Source organism: Camelus ferus, chromosome 1 (assembly GCF_009834535.1).
Source record: "Camelus ferus isolate YT-003-E chromosome 1, BCGSAC_Cfer_1.0, whole genome shotgun sequence".
In the NCBI taxonomy this organism is placed as follows: domain Eukaryota; kingdom Metazoa; phylum Chordata; class Mammalia; order Artiodactyla; family Camelidae; genus Camelus; species Camelus ferus.
In genome coordinates this window covers 50,938,503-50,963,310 of record NC_045696.1, presented here as the reverse complement: position 1 = coordinate 50,963,310, position 24,808 = coordinate 50,938,503, and the positions used below count along the sequence as shown (strand labels likewise).

Here is a 24,808-nt window from a genome sequence, read left to right as displayed (position 1 = left end):
CCTCAGAAAACCTATTTGTTCCACTGAAGCTGAGTCTGGCCTTGCACCCAACTGGGTGCCAGCCTCAACTCTGAGCAGGGTCCAGACTCATATTCTCCAAAATTCTTGCCCATAAGAAGCCAGAGCTACAGAAGAATAGGTGATACTGGGGACAGGAGCCAAGAGCTTGCCTGTTTTTTCTTATTGATTTCTAGGGGCTCTGTATATATTCTGCATATGAGCCCTTTGTCAGTTATGTGTGTTGGAAATATATTCTCTTGTCCATGGCTTGTCTTTTTGTTCTCTTAATGATACCTTTTGATGAGTAAAAATCCCAATTTTCATATAACCATTTAACAATACATCTTTTAAAAATTTATTTAAAATACAGAGAGGGGAGGAAATGGTTTGAACTCTTGAGAAGGCTTAGAGTAGGACAGGACTGGAAACTCCCTGAATTTTCTGGCCCTTATGAAGGAATAACCTTAGCCTCTCTGTTCACATTTTCACACAGATTTATGCAATATTTTATAGGAATAACGTAGATTCTTTAGAGACCATGCCCTCAACTGAACTTTATTATACTCCATGTCTAATATAAACAATTTGAGATGCTGTATCCCAACTGATTTGATTTCAAGGATGGAAGTGCAAGGAGGAGGGAATAGTCATTAGTTTTTGCACAAAGGACAAAGCCGTATAACGATATTACTTTCAACCTATGAACATTCCTAACCGGAAGGAGAAAACTTCCAGTTCCTTAGTATTAATGATAAAAAATAAAAAATAGCTTAAGATCTTCCTTCAGAAGAGTGGCACTGGTGAGTAACACAAAAGCACCCGTCACCAATGCCTCTTGCTTGGACGACGGAGAAGACAGGGCCCTGACAGAGAGGACAGGGCCCTCACAGACCCTGGGAAACAGATACACCTCTGAGGTCAGACACCCTTCCCCTCTCCTCCAGCCCCCTGCTGCCTCCCCACTGCACGGAGTAAGGCCCTGCCGCCCAGCTGGGAGCAGCAGCATTCAGAACGTGCTAAGACAATATGCTACGCGGATGAATTCCTTCTTGAGAGTTGATCTGGAAAGAAGGTAGGAAGCAAGGCAGCTGAAGTGCGCATGCGCAAGCGCAGGACGTGCTGACAAGCGAACAGAGAAAAGCTGCAAGGAGTCCCGCTTACTGCAGCTGGAAGTGCTTGATCCTGGTAACCAGCAGTTTGTAGTGGGCACCCAGGGGCGCCATGGATGCTACATCCACAAAGATCAGTTGCTCCAGAGGTCCTGTCTCGTTGGTTGCTTCCGAGGGACACAAGGTGCGGCTCACTTCCTGGTAGCTGTAGCTCCTCTGGTATCTGCAGCAGCCAAACGAGGGTAAAACCAGCCAGAAGTAGAAAGAGACTCCATGAACAAGCAGGGAAAGAAACACCTCACTTCACTTCTCCCTAAATTTCATTTCAAGTCCTTACATTTAAAATTTCATACTGGACTTACTGATAGTAATTGCAGAGCTAGTGTGTTTGGCACAGGGTTGTGTGGCGTGGTAACAGGGATGAGAGGACTGTTGAGTGCTGGCCAGTTCACTTAGGCTGTGAACACGCCAAACCATCCTTCTAATTAAATCAGGAAAAAATACCGGATTTTGAAGGGGAAACTCTTCCGATAAAACAACCAGTTGATTTCCTTTTCCCACTCTTCAAGGTTTTTCTAAATGAATGTAAAGTAAGCCCCAGAGTCCAAGTCAAGGCTATCAGAGTATTTCAATCTTCAAACTCCTCAACCTCCAAAAATGATTAAACACTGTACTATGTGCCCATGTCTGCATGCCTTCTGGGTTTGCTCTTACTAGTGCTCTAGTGACTTGGAGAGTTTTCCCTGCAAAAATATAAACTCCAGTAGGCAGGGACTTTGTTGTTGTTTTCCACTACTGTGTCCCCAGCATCTGGCACTTGGTAGTGCTCAATAAATATTACAAGATAAAGAAAGCACACGTGGTAAACATTGTAAAGAATGGGGGAGGTGTTACTCCTTTAAGTTGAGTATGACTTAAATACTCAGTGGATGACCCACTAACCAACCAAGAACAACAGAACATTCTGGATAGTATTAAAATGCTAAGTGTTCTTCCAGATGCTACAAATCTAGGCAGAGTGCTTATGGGCACCTCAAAGAAGACAGAAACAAAACAGAGCTGAGCAGGTTGGGGGCATGCACCATGACCACTGTTTGCACTTAGCATGCATAATATGTCCGCATTCCGAATGTCTGGTTTCTCCTCATTAAGGAAAAAACCAATTAAGGTCTAGGATGTTGAAAGAAAACAAGTGTAATGAAGTTGTTGGGGAAAGATCCACTTACAGTCCTTGGAAAAGCAGAGGAACCTGCCAGGACAGCACCCCTTTCTGCTGGCGAACCACGACCAGGACCGGGTAGTCGAGGTTCTCCGAGGAGCTGTTCACATACACCCGCACAGCGTTCACCTGCAGCCGGGACAGAGAGCGGTAACACCAGTCACACACCCATGCACATGCATATACATCAAACATCGTGGCTGCCATCTGAAGCTCTGAAAAACTTTAATTTCTCACATTTGCTTCTGATCAATAAGATAAATAATCCAAATGCCCTCGCTGTCTTCTCCACATTCACGTTGTAACCACTGATGGTTTCAACAGTGATCGCACAACGAAATCATCAGGGGAGACTTAAAACTGATGTTGGTCCAACCCACCAAAATTCTGATTTAAGTGGTCTTGGGTGAAGCCAAATTATGGAGGCCTTAAATGCTGGGCCAAGAAGCTTGGACTGGGCAGTCAACACAAGATTACAAGAATAAGCCCAGGACAGAAAAAGGAGAGTAATGTGCTTCTCTTCTTATTTGAATGTAAATACTAAAGATGCAAATATCTTTATTAAAAAAAAACAAACCCCAAAACAAAAAAAGACCTGCAAGTGCCTCAACTGCTGACAAACTTTAATTCTGGTTTGGAAAATTATTCTGTGCTTCAAACCAAAATGTTAGTGTCACGTTTTATTAAAGCCCAGCAGATGGCCTGATGCTCCCCCAACAACAGATACCAGAGGGGATGAGTCGTCTTCTCTTTGCCCTATTCCAAGGCATAAATCAGTCCCTGAAACAAAATGCTGTTTTACACCAGCAGCCGCATGGCTCCTTCTGAATACATATGTCATCCCAAGGACTGAACGCTACCACGGCTGTTTAAAAGACAGGACATTGAACTGTGCCCCTGGATCTAGATGGTTTTGGTGTTTTCCTTCAGTTTTTATAATACCATGGGCAACACGGAAAGAACAATAGGAAAAAGGTGAAGTGTAAAAGAAAAAATTGATCTTTCTCATGATGTTTCTTTTCCCCCAATATACTAAAGCCTTAGTGTTCTCTCTCTTTTAAAATTTGCATTCTTTTTAATTGAAATATAGTCAGTTTATAATGTGTCAATTTCTGGAATACAGCATAATGTTTCAGTCATACATATACAAGAATGTTTTCACATTCTTTTTCATTATAGGTTACCACAAGATATTAATTATAGTTCCCTGTGCTATATAGTATAAACTTGTTTATCTATTTTCTATATAGTAATTAGTATTTGCAAATCGTGAACTCCCAATTTATCCCTTCCCACTCAAGCCTTAGTGTTCTCTTGAAAACACCTTTATCAGGGGAAAGAAATGAAACAAGAAAAGCTTGCAGTTAAACCCTGGAGATCTATGACATGTTCAAGGTGAAAACTGAGAGGCAACAGAGCAGCATGGATGTCACAGATTATTACTGTGTGGGTCTCTGCTATCATTCTTGATTAAGCCACTTTGCTTTTTTAATGTAACAACGGTCCAGGAGTAATTTATTAATTTGATAAGAAGTGCTCACTCTTGACAGGAGCGCTTACTTGTGCCTACACTCTACATGCTACCATGGAAATTTTGCGGCAGCTGATCATTGCCAACACCCCATCTCTGGTGCAGATCTCTTTCCTAAGCTCTGGATGTTCCATGTGCACCTCAAACTCAGCCTGTCTGAAATGGAACCTATCACTTCCTTCACCCTCAACTTTAATTTCTTCTGGATTTCCTTGCTTGTTGAATGGTCTCAGCACACAGTCGTTCATCTGAGCCTGAGACCTGAGAGTCACCCTTGCTTCCTACTTCTTTAGCTTTCTCAGTCCATGGTCATCAGGTTCTGCCTCTTCTGCCTCCTTCATACTGTCCGTACCCTGACTCTCCCCTCCCTGACCTCGACATTCTCCTCATCCAGTCCCTTATCACCATCACCTCCTGACAGCACCTTATCTAGTCTTCTTAGCCCCAGGGCTATACCCCTCAGATGCCAGTTTCATCTTGGCATTTTCCTGCTGAAAAGGCCTTCAGGGGCTCTGGGAATTTTCAGATTTATTCCCAAAAGAATGAGAACAGGATTTTTATAAGAATATAAAATAGAATAATGAATCTACATGTACTTACCATCCAGCTTTAATGATTATTAACAAACATACCACTTTACTTCATTTCTACCTCCCATTTCCCACACATATCCTTTTTGGATTATTTTAAAGTAAATACCAAAGATCATACCATTTCATCTGTAAATCAGTCTATATCTCTAAGAGATAAGGCCTCCTCTTTTTAACATAGCACATTACCATGATCATACTTAATAAAGTTAATAACAATTCTTTAAAATTATCCAATATCCACATAGGGTTTGAATTTCTTCATTTGTTTCAAAAGTTGTGCTTTTTTTCAGTTTTTTTTAATTGGGGGGAGCAAACAAGATCCACAGATTGCATTTGGTTGATATGTATTTTGAGCATCTTTTAATCTAAAAGTAACCCTCCTTCCTTTTTTTCTGTTTTTGCATTTATTTGTTAAAGAAAGCAGTTCACAAAGGAGCAGTACAAACCTGAGGTACCCAGGCTCCACATTTTGCTGATTGCACTCTGTGGTGTCATTGAACAGGATCTTTTATCTCCTGTATTTCCTGTAGACAGGCAGTTAGAGCTAGAGGCTTGACTAGATTCAAGTAACCACAGTTCTCAAACTTCTGCTTAGATTTCGAATTAGAGTCAAAGTTTTCACCACTCCAGGTTACTGAGGCCTATTTTTCTTCTAGTCATTTATGGCATCACATTTTTAATATTTAAATCTCTATTCCTTTGTAGTTAATACTAACATAGGTTATGAGGAATGATTTTTTTTTTCCACATGGCTCTCCAGTTGTCCCAACACCACCTATTAACAAGTCAATCTTTTCTCCACTGATCTGAATCCCTCCAGGCTCTTCTCCGTCACTGCCTCTTCCTCTAGTTTCTTTGTCTGCCAAGCCCCCAAAGCCCAGTTACTTGCTATTTCTCACAAGGGCACCATCCCCAGTAACTGGCCTTCTACTCTCCTCTTCATCCCTTCTTCCTTTTTGGGGAAGTCTTCCCTAATACTGCCCCATCCTACCAAATAAGTAGGTGTCCCTCCCTTGCGGGGAGCCCCATGTGGCCTCTGATTACCTCTATATTCTATGTTACTACCACTGTGAAATAATAGAAAAAAATAGGGTCTTTGCACCCAATTCCTGGCACAGAACTCCTAAAATCCTTGTAATTTCCTAAGTGATAAGAACACTAGGAGCATCTTTGGTTCTAATACTTGGTCTTTCCCCTGGCTCCTGACAGAGCTCCTAAATCCCTTGTAATTTCCTGGGTGATAGGAGTCTCTCTCATTCTAATGAAGAAACTTGTGGGCTCCTGGAGAACTTCACCATGAGAACTGGTCACCAGAAAGACCAAGCCATGATTAGAAGCATGGAGCTTTCAGCTCTACCTCCCATCCTCCAGGAAGGAGAGAGGGCTGGAGATTGAGTTAATGATTGGTCTTGCCTATGTGATGAAACCTCCATAAAAATTCCCCAGATACAAAGTTTGCAGAACGTCTGGGTTGGTGAATGCATCCACATGCCAGGAGTATGGAGCACCTCATGTCCATGGGGACAGAAGCTCCTGTGCTCGGGACACCTCTGGACCTTACCCTGTGCATCTCTTCCACATTGCACATCCTGAGTTATATCCTTTAATAATAGACCAGTAATCTAATAAGTGAATGTTTTCCTGAATTCTCTGAGATGCTCTAGCAAATTAAACAAACCTGGGGGGTGGGTCACAAGAACCTCCAATTTATAGATGGTTGGTCAGAGCATAGGTGACAATCTGGACTTGTAATGGGCATCTGAGGTAGCAGGTGGGCAGTCTTGTAGGACTGACCCCTTAACCTATGAGCTCTTATGTGAATACCAGGTAGACAGTGTCAGAACTGAATTCAATTGTAGGACATCCAGCCGGTGTCACAAAACTGCTTGATGTGTGGAAGACCCACACATCTGGTGTTGGAAGTATCGTGAGTGTGAGTAGAAGAGAACAGAAGATAGCTTTTCCTCTAGACAACTACAAAGCATTTTTTTTTAATGTAGTCAAATTTATTCCTTTTTTCTTAGACTTTTCTTCCATGACTTTTTAAAACTGAGACATAGTTAACACACCACACAACCCATTCTTAAAGTGTAGAATGCAGAAGTTTTTAGTATATTCACAGAACTGTGCAATTATCACCACTACCTAATTCCAGAATATTTTCATCACCCCAAAAAGAAGCTCAGTACCCATTAGCACTCACACCTCATTCCCTCCTTCCCCAAAGCCTAATAAGCACTAATTTAATTTCTGTCTCTATGGATTTGCCTATTTCATATACATGGAATAATATAATATATGCTCTCTTGTATCTGGCTTATTTCACTTAGCATAATGTTTTCAAGGTTCTTCCATGTTGTAGCATGTGCTAATGCTTCATTTCTGTTTATTGCTGGTTTTCATGGGGGTTTTTTTGTTTGTTTTTGACAAGTGAGAAAAATTTATTGAAGCACATGTACATTTCAGGGGGTGGAGAACAAAGGAGCAAGTGACAGTCCAGGATCCCGAGTTAAGCCTTCCATTACAATATCAATCCACATTAAATAAACCTTTTTAAAACACTCTTCCATTCACTCACACGTGCATCGGAAACCACCAACGCCACCTTCAGTCCAGTAGCCTTAGAGGAAAGTCTGCTAGCACCTGACTTTCCTGAAAGGGACTTCTTCTCTGGTACAGACTCCTTTCACAAATGACTTTGTGTAAGATACAATAGTGAGAATACAAAGGTCAGTTTGGAACAGTGGGTTTCAGAAAATGGATGTTAGACCACTAGACCCTTCTTGGAAAGGTCTCAACCTGCCACACCCAGGTTTCATCTAGGTCAAGTTTTGAAATATTATTAGTAATAATATTCCAATTGTATAAATACACCACATTTGTTTATTCTTCAGTTGATGGAAATTTTGGTTGTGTCTCCTTTCGACTGTTACAAGCAATGCTGCTATGAACATTTGTTAACGAGTTTTTGTGTGAACATATGTTTTAAATTCTTTTGAGTGTTTACCTAGGAGTAGAATTGCTGGACGATGCTGTAACTCTTACATTTAACTTTCTGAGGGACTGCCAAAATGTCTTCCAAAAAGGTGCATCATTTTATATTCTAGCAATTTGCATTACCAGCAATGTGAAAGGTTCCAATTTCTCCACATCCTTGTCAGCACTTAGTACTGTCTGTCTTCTAGATTATAATCATCTTAGTGGGTGTGAAGTGTTGTCTCATTGTGGACCATACCATGTTCTAACTATTTACCTGCCTGGCTCTTCTGGGAAGCTGAAAAACATCACCTTTGGCATCCTTGGTGCTGGCAAAATTAATTAGCTTAGAAGCAGGCTCACTTTTGAGGTGCATAACACAAACACACGCCAGCATTGTACACATCACATGTGTTTAGAGCACACTTTCTCCAGCTTAAATCTATGGCAGTCAGAACCGAGGTAAAAACATCAGGAAAGCTGTGAACTAGGCCAGCTTCATCTTTAGCTTGTCTGCTTCCCTTTTCGTTACCTAGGCTGCAGCCTCCTCCTCCCTTCGTAGGTACTTAGTGCCAGAAGGGATTCCCCTCCATTTTTTCTTTTTCACACTTTACCCTAAGGCAGTGATTCTCAAATTTTAGTGTGCCTTTTAGCATTCAAATTCCTCAAGCCCACCCCCAGCATTTCTGATTTGGCAGATCAGGAATAAAACTTAAAAACAATGTGTTTCTCATAAGCTTGCTAGGGGATTCTGATGCACATGGATTGCAGCCCACACCTTGGAAGTACTGTTCCAAGAAACCATCGAGCGGATGGCCCCATTTGTCAGCAACTCACCAAGGGCCCATTATTCCGAGATGCACAACCATGAGATCACCAACATCACTAGCACGTCTAGAGGCTGGTGGGGCTGGTGGGGCTGAAACTGGGCCAGCAGGAGGTAGGTGTTCTGGGAGAAGAGCAGAGCAGATGTGTCACTGTCATGGTTACTGCAGTCTGCTCTTTATCTCCACACCCTATTATTCCTGGTCTGGCTCTTGTAATCCACTTACTTTTTTATTATTTAATGATGATCTTACTAATTATAATTTTAAAACTCAGAGATACTCACATAATAATTTAAAAAAATACATTAGAGTAGGAGATAGAAAACACTGGGCAGTTTTTCAAAATGAGCAGATAATGCACCACCCCAGGAAAGGATAAAAAGTCCTGTTCAAATTTTGCTTTGCTTTTCCAGAGGCTAAATGCCACTGAGAAAGTTGGATTACATTTACAGCCCTGAAGTAAACCATATGAAGGCAAAACTAAATGAAGGTATTGACAATGCATAATGGACTCTGACACCTTGTAACAGACCATTCTTAAGAGCCAAGATTTTTCCCCTCCTGTTGCTTTTTCCTGTTGTCATGACAATAAGAGCAATTTTATTATATATATATGTTGTTTTTTCCCTATGTTTACTACAAGCAGGGAATTGCATTATAACTAAGACAGAAGAATTATTGAAGTGCTCCCATCTCTAATATTATATAGAACAGAATTATGAAAGGTCTTAAAGCTTAGACAGTCCCTTTTTAATCTTTTAGAACATGTCAGTAGGGAAAAGTTCAAAATTATAAGTAATATAGTTCTGTTGCATAAAGAGGATGAAAATGAGTTTGCTTCAAAATTGAGTTTGGTTTTGCTAAAATAATGAGACTGTAGGCTTTGTTAGTTGGAACATCAGATTAAGAATCAGAGATTATTGGTTTCCATTATTAGCCATACCATTGTTTTCCAGTGTGATCTTGAAAAACTGACTCCATTTGTGAAATAGCTACAATAGTATTTGCTAATGGTTCTCTTCCTTCATCCAACAAACATTGTAAAACAAATTTGTTACAAACACAAATATAACTTGGTAACTGTTTCAGTAACTGTGTTATGTTCACTGGGTGTACATCTTGGAGGTGTTTAGGTTCTTTGGTCCTTCTGTCCTTCCCTTTTTCCTCCCTCCTTCCCTTCTTCCTCTCTCCCTCTCTCTTCCTTCCTTCCTTTCTTCCCTCCTTCCTTCCTTCCTTTCTTCCCTCCTTCCTTCCTTCCTTCTTTCCTTCTTCCCTTCCTTCCCTCTTTCCATTCTTTCTTCTTACCCTCCCATTCTCCCTCCATCATTCATCAAACATTCACTGAGTCAGGAGTTTGGGGAGGCACTAAGGGTATCTTAAAGGCAACCCTGTCCTTCAGGAGCTCATGATCTGGATAACAGATGATGTTATCCCCAAAAGCATAATGTGATGATATAGTAGCAATGTGAGCAGGTGCTGTGGGCACCCAGAGGACGGGAAAAACCACATAGGCTGGTCAGTTACTTCCCAAGTTATAGTGAAGCTGGGCTTGTTCATGTAGGTCCTGCTGTTGCCTGCCTGGTGCACATGACCCTGACTCACAGTATTAGAGGACCGTACATCTGGAAAGGGACTCGGAGATCATCTAGTCCAAAGGTTCCATTTATAGAAGAGGAGCCGAGACATAGAGGTGACGTGACTTCCTCAAGGATGCTCAGCTATTGAAGAACCATGACTACACCCCAAGCTTCTTACATCCCAGTCTCCGCACAGTGCTTGGTCAGATCATGTTATTATCACTATTTGAATTCCCGACTCCACTGAACACCACTGGGGATATAGGCTTCTCCTGCTATTCTACTGTGAAATCAAGAAGCTATGTAAACAACATGAGCAAAGGGAGAGACAAGCGACAGAACAGGAGATGTTATTTGTACATATCTAACAGACAAAATATCAGTATCTTTAATATAGAAAGAATCCTTAAAACTCGTAGAAAAACACAACACCACAATAGAAAATCAAGTAAAGGATATAAACGGCAACTGAAGAGAAGAATGACCAAAGAACAAGCGAAAAGATGTTAACAGTTCACACTCACCAGAAAGGTAAAGCCTCCAAAGTGTGACAACACCGCATTGGCAAGGATGCTGAGAACTAGGGACTCTAGCATACTGCTTACGAAAACATTACTTGGTACAACCATTTCAGAGAGCAAGTTGGCAATATCTATTAAAGCTGAAGAGGAGTTCACAATACATTCCAGCATCTCCACTCCTAAGTTTACACACCAGAAAAACTCTTACATACGCACAAGGAGTCATGAACAAGAATGAAATGAATGAACTAGAATATGGATCAGCATGGATAACCCTGAAGAAGATAAATTAAGAGAAAGACTAATTATCTACCCCCCCCAAAAAAGAAAGACCAGGTTGCTGAAGGATACACTGCATGATCCCATTTACATAAAGTCTGTAAAGAAGTAAAATGATTATCTATCTATCTATCTATCTATCTATCTATCTATCTATCTATCTATCTTTAGTAAAATATACATACATGGAAGTAATAAACATCGAAATTAAGGTAGTTGTTTTCAAAAGCTTTGAAGGATCTGAGACTTTACCCCACTTTCCAGTTCCATCGATAACTGATAGAAGACCCAGACCCCTGGGTTAGAGGCAAGACTTTATTGGTCTTGTCACAGCATGCATCAAGAGCACCCACACTCACATTTGCATCGGTTCCTCTTGCCCCTGAGTGCCATGAAGGGGATGTAAATGGGCCCAGTTGGATGCCTACATACGTGCAGTGGGTTGAACTACAGGAGAGGAGCTGTGAGCTTAGGGAAACTGCATCTTTTATAACGGGCAGTAAACCTGCCTGACTTTTGCTTCAGAGAGGGACACTGTCTCTATCTTCCGAGCCTGTTCTCTATACAAATGTCCTTGAAAGAACAGAATAGAAAATTTTCAGTCAGTATCTTTCTGTAAGATATGCAGAAATCAGGAGACCTATGAAAAACCGCCTCCCCAAAATGGTTACTTTGGGGGATGAAAGAAGAGGATGAGTGGGGGTAAGGCAGGAATTTAAATTTTGTTTGTTTGTTTGTTTCCTAAGCTGACTTGTGGGTACATAGGTGTTCGTTTCGTTTTCTGTCCTTGTTTATATGTCTGAAAATTTCATCACCATCACCATCGTCATCATCCTCACCATCATAAATAAGTCACGATGTGCTGGTGTTTGTGTTTGCCCACTTCTGAGCAACAACTCTCACTTTATACAGGTTCTTTGTTATTTAGAAATATGGCACTCAGTCCTCAAAACATACTCTCATGGCTTTCCTGGCTCATTTTGCCATAGTCCATCTTTACTAATGCTTGACCTGCTTATGCTGACTTCATTGATTACAGTGTGCGTGTCTCTCCCCCCCCCCCCCCAGCCAGCTGCAGAACTTTGCACTGTCTTTGATCTAATTAACAGGGCTCATTTCTCCACTGTTCTCCCTGGAAAAGAAACATGAAGATGGAGCTAGTGCTGCACTGGACAGAAATGTGCCCCCGAGATTCCATGTTATTGGGTGTGTGGCTTTCCTAGGGCTGCCATAGCAAAGTACCACAAACTGGGTGGCTTAAAATAACAGAAATGTGTTCTTTCACAGTTCTGGAGGCTAGAAGTCTGGAATCAAGATCAGTCAGGCTATGCTCCCTCTGAGACCCTGGGTGGAATCCTTCCCTGCCCTTCCTAGCTTCTGGTGGTGACCATCAATCCTTGATGTTCCTTGGCTTGTAGCTGCATCACTGTGCCCTTTGCCTCTGTCCCCATGGCGTTCTCTCTCTGTGTGTCTGATCCACGTTCCGTTCTCCTCTCTGTGCCTGCCTGTGTCCAGATTTCCCTCTCCTGAAGACTTCAGTCACACTGGATTAGGGCCCACCTTAATGACCTCATCTTAACTTGATTTCATCTGCAAACACCCTATTTCCAAACAAGGTCCCATTCACAGGTCCCAGGGGTTAGGACTTCAACATATATTATGGGGGGACAGAAGTCAACCCATAGCATTAGACTTGTAGGATTTTTAAGAAATGAAGTCATTCTCCAAGACTCAGTACTTCTCCCTGACCAGCAGCTTACTGCTGACTTGTGCCCACCTGCCGAGCGCCTTTGTGCTGAATGATGGCAGGCCTGCTGGGAGAGTCCACTGTGTGACTGTTGCATCAAAACAGCTGCCCCAGAGCAAAGTGGCCTTGCAGTTCTGAATCTTTTTTTTTTTTTTTTTTTTACTAAAGGCTAGAAAGTCCTAGTAAATGAAACATTTCATCCCACAATTTTTATAACTACTGCAGGGAACTGAGCTGCTTTAATCACAGGTTATACTTTTTTTTTTTTTAAAGAAAAGCATTAAAATAATTCCTGTAGTTATTGATGTGACTGTTTAAAACCTCCCTTGCCTGATTCAGCTTTGAAAAGCCATCTTCTATAAACTTATGCTTTAGTGAAGAAAGATATGGGTTTTATTTCTGGCACTAACCTCTATTATCTGGGTGACCTTGAACAAATCACTTAAATTCTCTGGGTCTCAGTTTCCTCACCTGTAGAATGGGAACAGTAACACCCAGGCTACCCACCTCCCTAGACTATGGGTGACCATTGTTTTGTGACCTACTGGGCACCAGGCAGACCAGAAGGCAGAGCCGTCCCACCCAGGCTCCGGGCTGGGGCAGTGCTTTTCCAGTCCCACACACTCACCAATCAATCGGTTACTGACTGTTTTCCATGTGTGGAGACACACTTATAAGCACAACTGCCCCTGGCAGTGGAGAAGGTTATGTGGTCCACCTGACGTAGGATATTAATTTTCTTTCACACTTGGCCTCTGGCTTTCCTGGACCAGCTCATTCATCTCATTGAAAAGAGCAGTTTATCCCTTGGGAGCTATTTATTCCCTATACTTTTAGATTCTTAGCATTTTGTATTCAGGGCACTTTCCTTTACAGACCCCATCTCACCAATTTCATTATGCCAACAATAATCTGGACAAAAATAAATTCAAAGAGGCTTTCCTCTTTTGGTTTATGATTTAAATTTTATTTTAAACATTTCAATTCCAATAAAAGCATGGGTGGTCACTGAAGAGAGGCATAATAGTTGGCAGGCCAGGAATATAGAACCCTACACAGTCTGGATTCTGCCAGCTACTTTAGAATGAACTTTGTTCATTCAGTAAACATTTGACTTTCCCTCCTGTGCCAGGCATTGTTCTGGGCCCAGGAGACATTACTAAGCAGTGTGGACATAGCCTCTGCCCTCACTGAGATCCCAGGTATGCACATAGAATACCAGTTCAATGGACGAGTGCATTAACATTCGGGTTCCTGTGGAAGGGCATGACGGAGACTTTCAGGGGGAATATTTTCCCAAAGGATGAGTAGGAATTAACCAGAAAATGCAGGACAGAGCAAGAGAAATGCCCAAACAAAGGGAGCAGTGTAGCAGACAGAAGGAAGGAGAGGGGAGGAGGGAAGAGGGGGGTAGAGAGAGTAGGGGAGAGGGGGGCGGGGAGAGAGAGAGAGAGACAGAGGGAGAGAAAGGCAAGAAGCAAGTTTGAAGAATTAAGGGAAAATCAGTTTGGCTGAACCATGATGTGCGTGAAGGGCCATGACAGTACTGAAGAGTCTTAAAGTCATGTCAGGGAGATGGGGGATTTACTTTTAGGACAATAGAAAGCCTCTGGAAGGTTTTAAGTGCTACCACCCCAATGCCATGGCCATTCCTGGACACCAGCGCTGCCTCTGTTGCTGCTGAGCAGCTGCTTCCCTGCATCACTGTCTCCCAAGGCAAAGTTTGGGGAAGGCAGATCTGATTGGCAGCATGGGAGCTGCGTGCCCAAGCCTGAGCTTGGTGGGAGTTGGGGGGGGGTGGCGAGAAAGCAGATGCCTGCTGTTCCACTTCTATAGTGGAAGGAGTTCTGCCTCCAGTGCAGACTCATGAATGAGGAATTCCCCCCAGAACTACAGGAATAGGGCTCAATGTCGGGCAGTCTAAAACACGACCAAATTCTACTACACTTGGAAACCCTTTCACATCCAATGCCAAGACTGTCCTACAGAACAAGGGTTCACAAGAACACACTTTGGGAAATGCTGGCCTAGATGTTTTTTTTTTCACAAGAACTGGTGTCAAGTCGAGTGAAGACCCTAACAGACCCTAATCTCGCCGTTTAATTGCATAAAACTTATGGCCCGTACTACCCAATTTAGCACTCAATTACATCATATCTTCATGTTTTTTTAAATATTTGCTAACTGTTCCATGTGTTTCTTTTGTCCCCTTTGAGGATTTTATCTGTGACTTATTTGGAGTCAAGCATGCTTTTGACTCTTAGGACACACACTACACATCATTACTGTTTTTATATGAGTGAGGTAGCCCAGCTAAGGTTGTAGCTTCCGACAAGTCCTGAAAAACACCCCAGGACATCAGGGAAGTGGCTGTTCTTAATTCTTCAGCATTCTTTCTACAGATTTTCTTTTCTCTCCATTTGTTTTCTTCTTGTGGGGCCCCTGCTGACATCATAATTGGGTCTGCCCTCCCGATTTCCTCATCTGTTTGTGTTCTGGACCCTTCAGTTCTCTAATCTGTTATTCATTCTAATGTCCAACCCACTGCTGAGGTCTTTATGTGGGCAGGATGATTTTTTTTTTTAAATCTGGGAGCTCCAGTTGCTTCATCTTTATAACTATAACCTGTTTCATCTTAATGGTGTTCCCCTATCAGTATCTCTTCGAAGATACTTGCTTATTTTGAGATCTTATTCTTTCTGCTCATTAATTCTGCTACATTTGGTAAAGGCTGACGTTTCTCACGTGACTTCTTTCTGCAGATCTATTGTTATTTTCTCCTGTGAGTTCTGATTCTGTGGGGTATCAGCTACCTGAGGTAGTACTGAGAACCCCAAAGGGCAGGAGCTAAATGTGAGGAGAGTTCAGAGTAGAAGCAGGAACTGGGAGGCTGGAGAGCCCCTTTTACCTGCCCTCAGGGATCCAGTCTGCCCACCCCTCTACCCCCTGCTGGTAATTTGACTTCTACTTCTCTGTCCCCACTGTTCCTGCTCCCATCATTATCTGCTGTCCTCTGCCCTGCGAAGAGGGCAGTGGGGAAGCAGGGATCACTCAGAGTCAGGTGGTCAAGGGCACAGTGGTTATTCTTCTCCACTCCAGCCTCCACAGACATTATCCCGTGAGCCCAGCCAGCCCTGGGCTGGTGCTGCCAGTTTCCTCCCTCACAAGGATGAGGAGGCAGGCCAGGCGGCAGTCCATGTGGGCCAACATGAGGAGGGCAGAACAGCACCAGGAGAAAGCTGTCCCCCAACCCACTCCTTACCCAGGGCCTCTCACGCCAGGAGCCGACCATCTTCTGTCTCTCGAGGGCTTCTCACACACTTTGCACTGGTTCCTCCCTCCCGCTGCCCTCCCTCTGGCATGAGGCTTCTCCGGGCTTGGCTCCTGGGAAAGAGCCGGGGCCTCTGCTAGTTCACCAACTCTCAGGTCCCCGAGTCTGCGCATCTCTGTGTGTGACTCCTTTTCCTCTTTTCTGTCTTTTCCTCTCTATTTCCTGCTTATACTCCTTATCCTGTGAGGGGATCGAACAGGAAGAAAGAATTATTTTATGGTTCAAGGCAGAATGCAAGGATCTACTCCCAGGATTTTATCCACTTGCTGAGTGATTGCTCTGCAGGCTCGTTTCTTCCAGCGTTATTCTGAGCCCTAATTAATTCATGCTCTAAAGATGGAAACGCACCACAAAACTGTTATGATTGTCAGAGTTAGGAGCTGATGCTTATCAGCTGCTTATTTCTGTAGTGGTGTTTATTGCCGGACTGGCGCCACTTACAATTTTAAATAAGCTTTGTCAGGATATAAATATTACCTAAAGGAAACTGCTTTCTAAACAAGACAAAACCTATCAGCTGCAAACTTCTTCCTCTTCAAAATCTTCAAAGAAAATGTCCTGAGACAAGCAGCAGAGGCCTCAGGGAAGGCCACATTTAAGAGACAAAACTATTCCTAATCATGGAGTAAACGCTGTGGCAGGGATGATATATACGATTTGAATTCTTCTCTGACACTCAGATGAGATGTTCTTCTTTAAACCGGCAAAGAAGCCTGCAGCAGCCCAGATTTCTTTCATATTCCTTGTCATATCTTGGTTCTGATTACTTATGTTTGGGTCCGTAGAGCTGCCTTCCCACAATGCCCGAGCTTGGGAACACCCCGTGAAGACTTTTGGTAGGGTTGATTTGGGGGCTACCCAGCATCCAAATGACCTGCATCCTTTAGAGGAACTTCCTCCCCTCCACCTCCCTGGATGAGTTTTGCGGGAGGCGAGGCTGCCTTTGGACGCCATAGGGGCAGATATGAGGCCCACACTCAGATAGCTGGATGCTCCCACTTGGTACTTTCAATGGTGATTAAATGATACAAAGATGAAGGGAGAGTTTAACATTCACTGGCAATGATGACACCAGTAGGGACCATGGCAGCATCGAAGGGTGACCACATCCAATGACAGAGGAGGTGGTGGTACCTGGATGAGCATCCTGACCAAACCATTCCTGCTGCGTGACTATGGTTTCCTGCAGTGTAGTCTCTCTGAGTCCCCAGAGCATGAGCTTGGTCACTCAGGTTTGGGTGCTACCCAATAGCCTCCTAGTAAATTCTTTTTCTGTTTATGGTAGCCAGTTGATTTCTGTTGCTTGCAGTCAGTAACCTTGCCTGACCCCACATCCTCCTTCCTTCTCTACTTCACTCATACCCGACAACTAATTTGAGCCTTACTGTCCGCAGATCTCTCCAATCCACGTCTGCACACTCAGACTTCACCCTGTTTGCCTCTCTCCTTAGCCTCCACTTTTTATCCCTTTATTACCCAGATGAACATTGTCTTTCTCCCAAAAACCTATAATTACCCCCTTTCAGTGAAGATGAAGTGGGGAGAGAGCGGGGACAAATATAGGATCCCTTTTCTTGGAGAGGATAAAATAGAACCATGAGCATTTACATGTTAATTTGGGGAGGAGCATAACGTACACTCTCAGTTAGATAAATTAAAATAGTTGTGAGTCACTTTGTCCACACAAGGGCAGTTGGGTCTGGATGGACAGAAGTAGTCAGTTATTCCTGTTTGCTATGGCTTATCTTCATGGCTATTCGGTGGGGATCCAGAAATACCAGTTCTCAGGATTAATCAACTGCCCTAGAGTAACAGGTTAACTGCTTAGGTCTCCAAGCTGCCCTGTGTCTGGCACAAAGAAGGAACCCAGCATCAATGACAGTAAAGCCCAGAAAAGATGAAGACTGGTCCACAGGGTGTCAGGGTAAGATCATGGTTGGTGGGTGGCTGTGGCTCTGGGAAACAATGAAGAAAACCTGTCACACTTGCAGTTTTACTTAGTGTCAGCATTGCTTGCCTGACTTACACAGGCAAATGGATGCGTGGACAACTCATGGGGAAAAACAAAAGTGAGAATCATCTTTTCAATTTTCAGTATTGTAAGAGAGTCAGACATGAAGCCCTTAAATTGTATGATCAAATGACCTGACTGTGACAGTATAACTATGGTGTTTAAAAATTATTTTTATTGCCGTTGAAAAGCATGACAGATATTCTCTTGTGGGAGGGAAAGTGGTTTAGTAGGAATATCCTGAGGAAATGTCCTCACGAACCTGATCTTTGTTCCTGGCTTTGTTTCAAACTAGTTACAGGACTTGGACAAGCAATTAATTTTACCAACTCAGTTTTCTCTGTTAAGTGAGAAGAGATTGGGTGATTTAAGAGGTCCTTTTAGCTCTTAAGTTTAAAATACAATTATCCCTTTCTTATGGTTTTGAGGGATATTTTATGTTTCTTTTAGTGATTAAAAAGAAACAGAAAAAAAGTCTCAAATGCAAAACCAGTTACACACTTCTCTAGCTAAGCAGACTTGACAAAGAAAATCTTGTTGATCTGAATAAAGGAAATAATGGCACATGAAGCCAACAGAAATAAATACTGACTGGCCAAATAATGTATGTTCTTCATCCTACACCATTGGTATTATTAATAGTCTATAGCAAAACCTTAAAAATTGGGAGACCAGATCTCCAGTGACTGAGAGTATTCATCATGGCTCTGAATCAGGAAGGAAGGAACCAAACATATGTCCTGAGATGCAGAAGAAGGAATATCTTTGCCAATAGCAAAGCCTCAAATGACCAGAGAAGAGGAAGACCTTTGATGAGCCCACAGTGTTCACAGAACATTTGAAAGACTAAAAGGATGGAAGATGCAGAGAGACACAAGATACACAGAAAAAAGGAGCAACAAGAGAACAGTAGAGATCAGGGGTGGTGGTAACAGAGGAGAAGGTTGGGAACAGTGGTAAGAACAATGAGCCCCAAGTAAGGAGATGCTTCAAACTCTTTGGTCCAAGGCGGGCTATAAATGTATATACACATGCACAGTACTGTAATACTAAAAATATAGGGTGATCTTTTCAACAAATGATGCAGGAACAGTTGGACATCATATGCAAAAACAAAACACCAACAAACAAAAACTCTAGACAGAGACCTTATACCTTTCACAGAAATTAATCCCAAATGGATTATAAACTTAAATTTAAAATTCAAAACTGTAACACTTCCAGAAGATAACATAGGAGAAAATCTAAGTGATTTTAGATTTTATGACAACTTTTTAGATGCAACACCAAAGATATGATCCACGGGGGGAAAATTGATCATTTAATTTTAATTCCTCAAATTAAAAAAAAATTAAGCGTCTGCTCTGTGAATTCTCTACTAAGAGAATGAAAAGGCAAGCCCACAGACAAGGAGAAACTATTTGCAAAACTTGTATCTGATAAAGGACTGGTACCCAAAATCTACAAAGAATAGTTAAAATTCAATAGTAAAGAAACAAAACAATTTAAAAGTGGGCGAAAGATCTGAAAAGACACCAAAGAAGATATACTGATGGCAAATAAGCATATGAAAAGATACTCAGTAGCATATGCCATTAGAAATTGCAAATTAAAACAATGAGGTATCACTATACATCTATAAAATGGCTAAAATCTAAAGCCCTGGCAACACCAGATGCAGGTGAGGATGTGGAACAATGGGAACTCTCATTCATTGCTGGTGGGAGTACAAAATGGTACACCACTTTGGAAGACAAGTTTGACAGTTTCTTAAAAACTAAACATACTCTTACCATATGATCTAGGAATTAAGTTCTTTGGTGTTTACCCAAATGAGTTGAAAACTTATGTCCACACAAAAATCTGCACCCAAATGTTTCCTGTAGCTTTATTCATAACCACCAAAAATTGGAAGCAACCATGATGTCTTTCATAGATGAATGGATAAACAAACTACGGCACATTTAAACAATAGAATATTATTCCTTAGCATTAAAAGGAAATAAGCGATCAAGCCATGAAAAGACATGGAGGAAACTCAAAAGCGTATTTCTAAGTGAAAGAAGCAAGTCTGAAAAGGCCACATGCTGTATGGTTTCAACTGTATGATGTTCTGGAAGAGGCATAACTATGAAGGCAGTTTAAAAAAATCATTGGTTGCTAGAGTTTGAGGGAAAGGAAGGAGGGATGAAAGGGTGGAGCACAGGGGATTTTTATGGGAGTGAAATTATTCTGTACAATCCACCATAATGATGGATTCATGACACTATGCATTTCTCAAACCCACAGAACTGTACAACATCAGGAGTGGACCTAATGTAAACTGTGGACTTTAGTAATAATTTAGGCCAGTATAACATCAATATCAGTTCATGTAGCATCCTAATGCAAAATATTAATAATAGGGGAAACTGTGTGACAGTGGGGAGAGGATATATGGGAACACTCTGAACTTTCTGCTTAATTTTTCTGTAAACCTATAACTGCTGTGAAAAATAAAGCCTAGTTAAAAATATATACATGTGGGGGAGCAGTGAGGAAGCTAACAAAGTCAAAAATCTTTTGCATTCCAGATTAGGCAGAGGGAGAAGAGAACTTTTATCTGTACACTTAAAGGCCCATAGTGTCAACTGTAAGTACCCTAAGTGGCCAGAGGATGCTTTTACTTAGAACAACATGTTACTTGATGATGTTAGAGAAACTTTAATTTTGCCACCGCTTTCAGAAATGAAGTATTTTATTCAAACACTTGCGTCTAACCAAAACATAGGTGATATTCACTTTTAATTAGCCAATACTTTCATAATTCCATATTGACACCCTCTGGCCATTCTTGGGATCAACTGTAGAAGGCTGGGTCCAAAATAAAGTTCCTTAAAGTCATGGGTTGAGAACTAGCCCCTAAAAAGCTTTTCAGTGGTCTAAACAGAGAGATTTCCCAGTTCTTGAGAGCTGTGACAAAGAAGATTCCTATATCTTTCTTATCAGGAAAGAAGGCTTATAATTCAGCTTCCTCTGGACACATTTTTCAGTATCAGACACCTTCAAACCAGCTTCATTCTTCTTGTTTAACCCATTGAAAACTCCCTTGTTCAATCTGGTAACAAAATTAACATCTGCGTAAAACTTCTTCCCAATAGTAAAATCAATGTCTTTGGCTATTACTGTCACTTCAAATAAACTGAGGAGATAGGGTAATAAGAATTTGAAGTAATTAATTACTAGAGCAATTTAATTTTAATTAATTTTATTACTAATAACATTTAATGTATCATTTACATTTGCTATGTAACACTCAGCTTTGGTCTTCCTTCTCCAGGAATGGAGCACTACCTGCTAATATGTAAATCAACTTACATACACTCTTAGAAACTTATTATTCTATAGAAAAACTGAAGGATCCTAGACTGAGGACTTAATGAAATACAGTGTTGTTCTTACTGCTGACTTTAGGTTTTAAGTATAACATGGTCCTTAGGTTTTGTTTTGGTTTGCATGGCCAATTAATGTACTGGAAAAACCTCAAAGTTTCCAAGTTTCCTTTTTGTTTTTGTTTTTTTGGTTGGGGGGGTAATTAGGCTTACTTGTTAATATTTATTTTACTTTTTTAACTGAAGTACTGGGGATTGAACCCCTCAGGACCTCATGCAAACTAAGCATGCACTCTACAACTGAGCTATACTTGCCCCCTCAGAGTTTTCCATTTTTTAAATAATCAAGAAAAGAAAAAAAAATCAACGTTTATCTTTTTTTTTTTTAGCAAAATAGAAAACACTATGACTGTATTGTCTGGTGGCCCATGATATATTTGATACTTTTCTTAGCAAATAAGCAGGAAGGATGGTGAGGCCCCAGTTCAAATAGCTCATTAGATGTGCCTTTAAATCATTAACGCTCCATCTTGGTGTGTTGACACGGAACTTGAGTTATCTCCAGCATTAAACAATGTGGGAAGAGCTGGCTAACGTACTCTGGGGTGCTTCATGGCAACGTGTAATTATCAACAAGGTGTGGTTACTTCTATTTGCAAAAAAGAAAGAAGTGCTGGCACTTCTAGCAGCAAAGAGGTTTCACAGTATCACTAGTATCTCCAAGTCCCTTGGTTTTTTAGATTCAAGTCAACAGTGAGAAATGACTTAGGAGATACTTCAGGTAACACCAGCTCAGCAAAGGCAGAATGGCTGAAGATCGCAACATATTGTATAAGAACCTCAAATACCCCCCAGAAGGAACCATCACAGCAGTAAAATCTACACGAAACAACTGAAATACCAAATCCAATACTACAGTAAGCCTATTGACATAGCACATTCAGCAAGAAACAAAAAGGAATTGGAATCCAAGTTCAGCACATGTAGCAAAGTTGGAGGAAAAAAACAAAACAAAACAAAACAAAACCACTTCCAGGCAGTGAAGAGCCTTATGGGAAACTTCTCAAAAAAAATACAAAAAAAAAAGAGTAGTTTTTTGGAAACAGTAATTTAAAGTTTTCACTTACTTATTTTTATATGACAAAGAGAAATGATCTTTTTGGCAAGAAAAAAACTTCTTATCTATAGTTAAGAAAAAAATTACAGTTTCATACATGGTAGAAAAAAGTCAGAGCACTCACTGAATCTTAGTGCTTGAAAAAGGATCAAAAATGCAATCTTCTCTTCTCAGTGGGGAAAATAAAACAGAGGGAGGGAAGAGAAGTTGCTGGAGGTACGCAGATAGTTAAAAGGATAAAAACAAACATCTCCTTGTGCCACACCCAGTGCTCTTCCCCAGTCCTGCTCGGCCCCTTGGTTGTTTATTATCCTTGCCTTGGGTAAAAGTAAAATTTTCCTTTTTTTTTAACTTTTATTGTGAAATATTTAGAAAATACAGAAAAGAACATTAAAATACTTCATAATCTCACCACCCAGAGAGTTTATCATATTCATGCAAAGTTTATCATATTTCAGAAACCAGTGATGAAAACCTACATTTAAAAAAAATCCCAAGAACTCTATAGTCCAGGATTTACTATGGATAAAATTATGGACCTGAAATAAGATACTCAGGGATTCTAGCCTCAGCTATCACTCATATAACTTGTTTTACTATTCTGGCTTTCAATTTCTCATGAATAAAAAAAGAATTATATGACTATCCTTTTAACTGCAAATTCAAAACTGAGAATTACTGTACTTATTAAGTGGTCTAAAGGCAGATCTGCTCGGGAGACCCAGATGATCTAGATAATAGGTCCCCATAGATGACTTAGAAGATAATCAATGATGTCATTTTCCCTTCTGATTCCTTAAAAGTCATTGAAATATTTTGCTAGTGATAGGAGGTATAATTCTGCACCCCCAATTACAATGTGAAGTTTTATTCCCCCACACCACCAAGCAATTCTCAGACACTAGCTGAATGTTCTACAGGTCAGCCCAATTCTGACACTATCTACCTCAATAGCATCTGATCCCAAAGGTTAAGGGTTCTACAAGATTGCCCTCCCTCACCTTCAGATGCCAGTTGGAAGTACAGGTTGTCACCTGTGCTTCTGATTGACCAACTATAGATCAGTCTCCAACAACCCACTCCTTTGGTTGGATTAATTTGTTAGAGCAGCTTAGAGAACTCAGAGAAACATTTTACTTAACTAGATAACCCATTTGTTACAATGGATACGACTGAGGAACAGCCAGATATTAGAGATGCATGAAGCAAGGTATGTATTGGGAGGGGTAGAGGACACAGAGCTTCCATGCTCTTGGAGACACCACTCTCCCTCAGTCTCCACGTGCTCACCAACCCAGAAGCTCTCTGAACCTTGTCCTGCTGGGTTTTTATGGAGGCTTCATTACTTAAGCATAATTGAGTAAATCATTGGCCATTGACAAGTGATTCAACTTTCAGCCCCTCTCCCCTCCACCCCTTTCCAAAGGTTAAGGTGGTGGGTCTGAAAGTTCCAACCTTCCAATCACCTGCTTGGTTCCCCTGGCAACTAGAACCATACCCCTTAGAGGCTTTCCCAAAGTCACATCATTAACATACACTCAATGTTTGAATAACAAGATGCCTTTATCACTCTTAACTCAGGAAATTCCAAGTGTTTTAGGAATGCTGTGATAGAAATGGGGTGAAAGACCAAATGTATATTTCTTATTATAAATCACAACATCACAGGAAAGAAGGAAAGAGGAGAAATCTGCTTCCTAGGTTAGAGTGAAAGAGATTTTTTTTTTAATGGAGGTGCTGGGGATTGAACCCAGGACCTCATACATGCTAAGTATATGCTCCATCACTGAGCTATTTCCCTTCCCCCCAAAGAGATTCTTAATATGCCCATAATAGTAGAGTATGACTAATCTGAAGAGGAAAAAAAATCACATAATCCTTAGAATTATAGGTTATAGGTTATTTATAACAAAACTTTAATGTAAATTAAAGCAATGAGTATTTGGATCAAAGAACAATCTATGAGTCCTAATATTGTACATCAACTATACTTCAATTAAAAAATTTTTAAACAGGAAAAAGAATCTGAGCCCACACAGATATAAATAAAGAATAAATAAATACATAGGGAAGAAGAAAAGCTTTTTCTTACAGTAGAATGTCAACCGGTAAATATAGAAGGAATAAGAAATTAAGGAAAATCACAAGCTGGAAACCATCGTAGTAATATCTGATTCAGGCAAGAATAATCAATAAATGCTAGAACTCATGGATGAAGCTTTGATGAGGCATAGGATATTTACAGAATCTCAAGGTATTGCTCCACAAACTACTTTTCAATCACAAAAGGAAAATAGTAACTTTACAGTGTGGAAAAACCTGGGAGAGACTCTTAACCAAACAATCAATGTTACCCTCACTAGTAATAGGAAAATCTACCATCAGGTGCCTCTGCTATGATGCACTAAGGATACATCACTCCTGTGGTATTCTGCCAAAAGCATACCCTGAATCTAATCCTGAGGAAATATCAGACAAATCCAAATTGAGGGGCAATCTATAAAGTAACTGGCTGTACTCTTCAAAAGTGTTGAGGTCCTGAAAGACAAAGAAAGAATGAAGAACTGTTTCTGATCAAAGAGATTAAAGATTCATGACA

The 24,808-nt window shown here is 41.1% G+C and overlaps 1 protein-coding gene across 1 annotated transcript in view; it reads right to left on the bottom strand.

The window, feature by feature from the left end:
- SIDT1 (SID1 transmembrane family member 1) overlaps positions 1–24,808 on the bottom strand; it is an 87,124-nt gene that overhangs the window by 55,834 nt on the left and 6,482 nt on the right. The window contains 2 exon segments of the mRNA XM_032479313.1: positions 1,162–1,332; positions 2,336–2,457. Of these exon segments, the coding sequence (XP_032335204.1) occupies positions 1,162–1,332; positions 2,336–2,457 (293 nt within the window).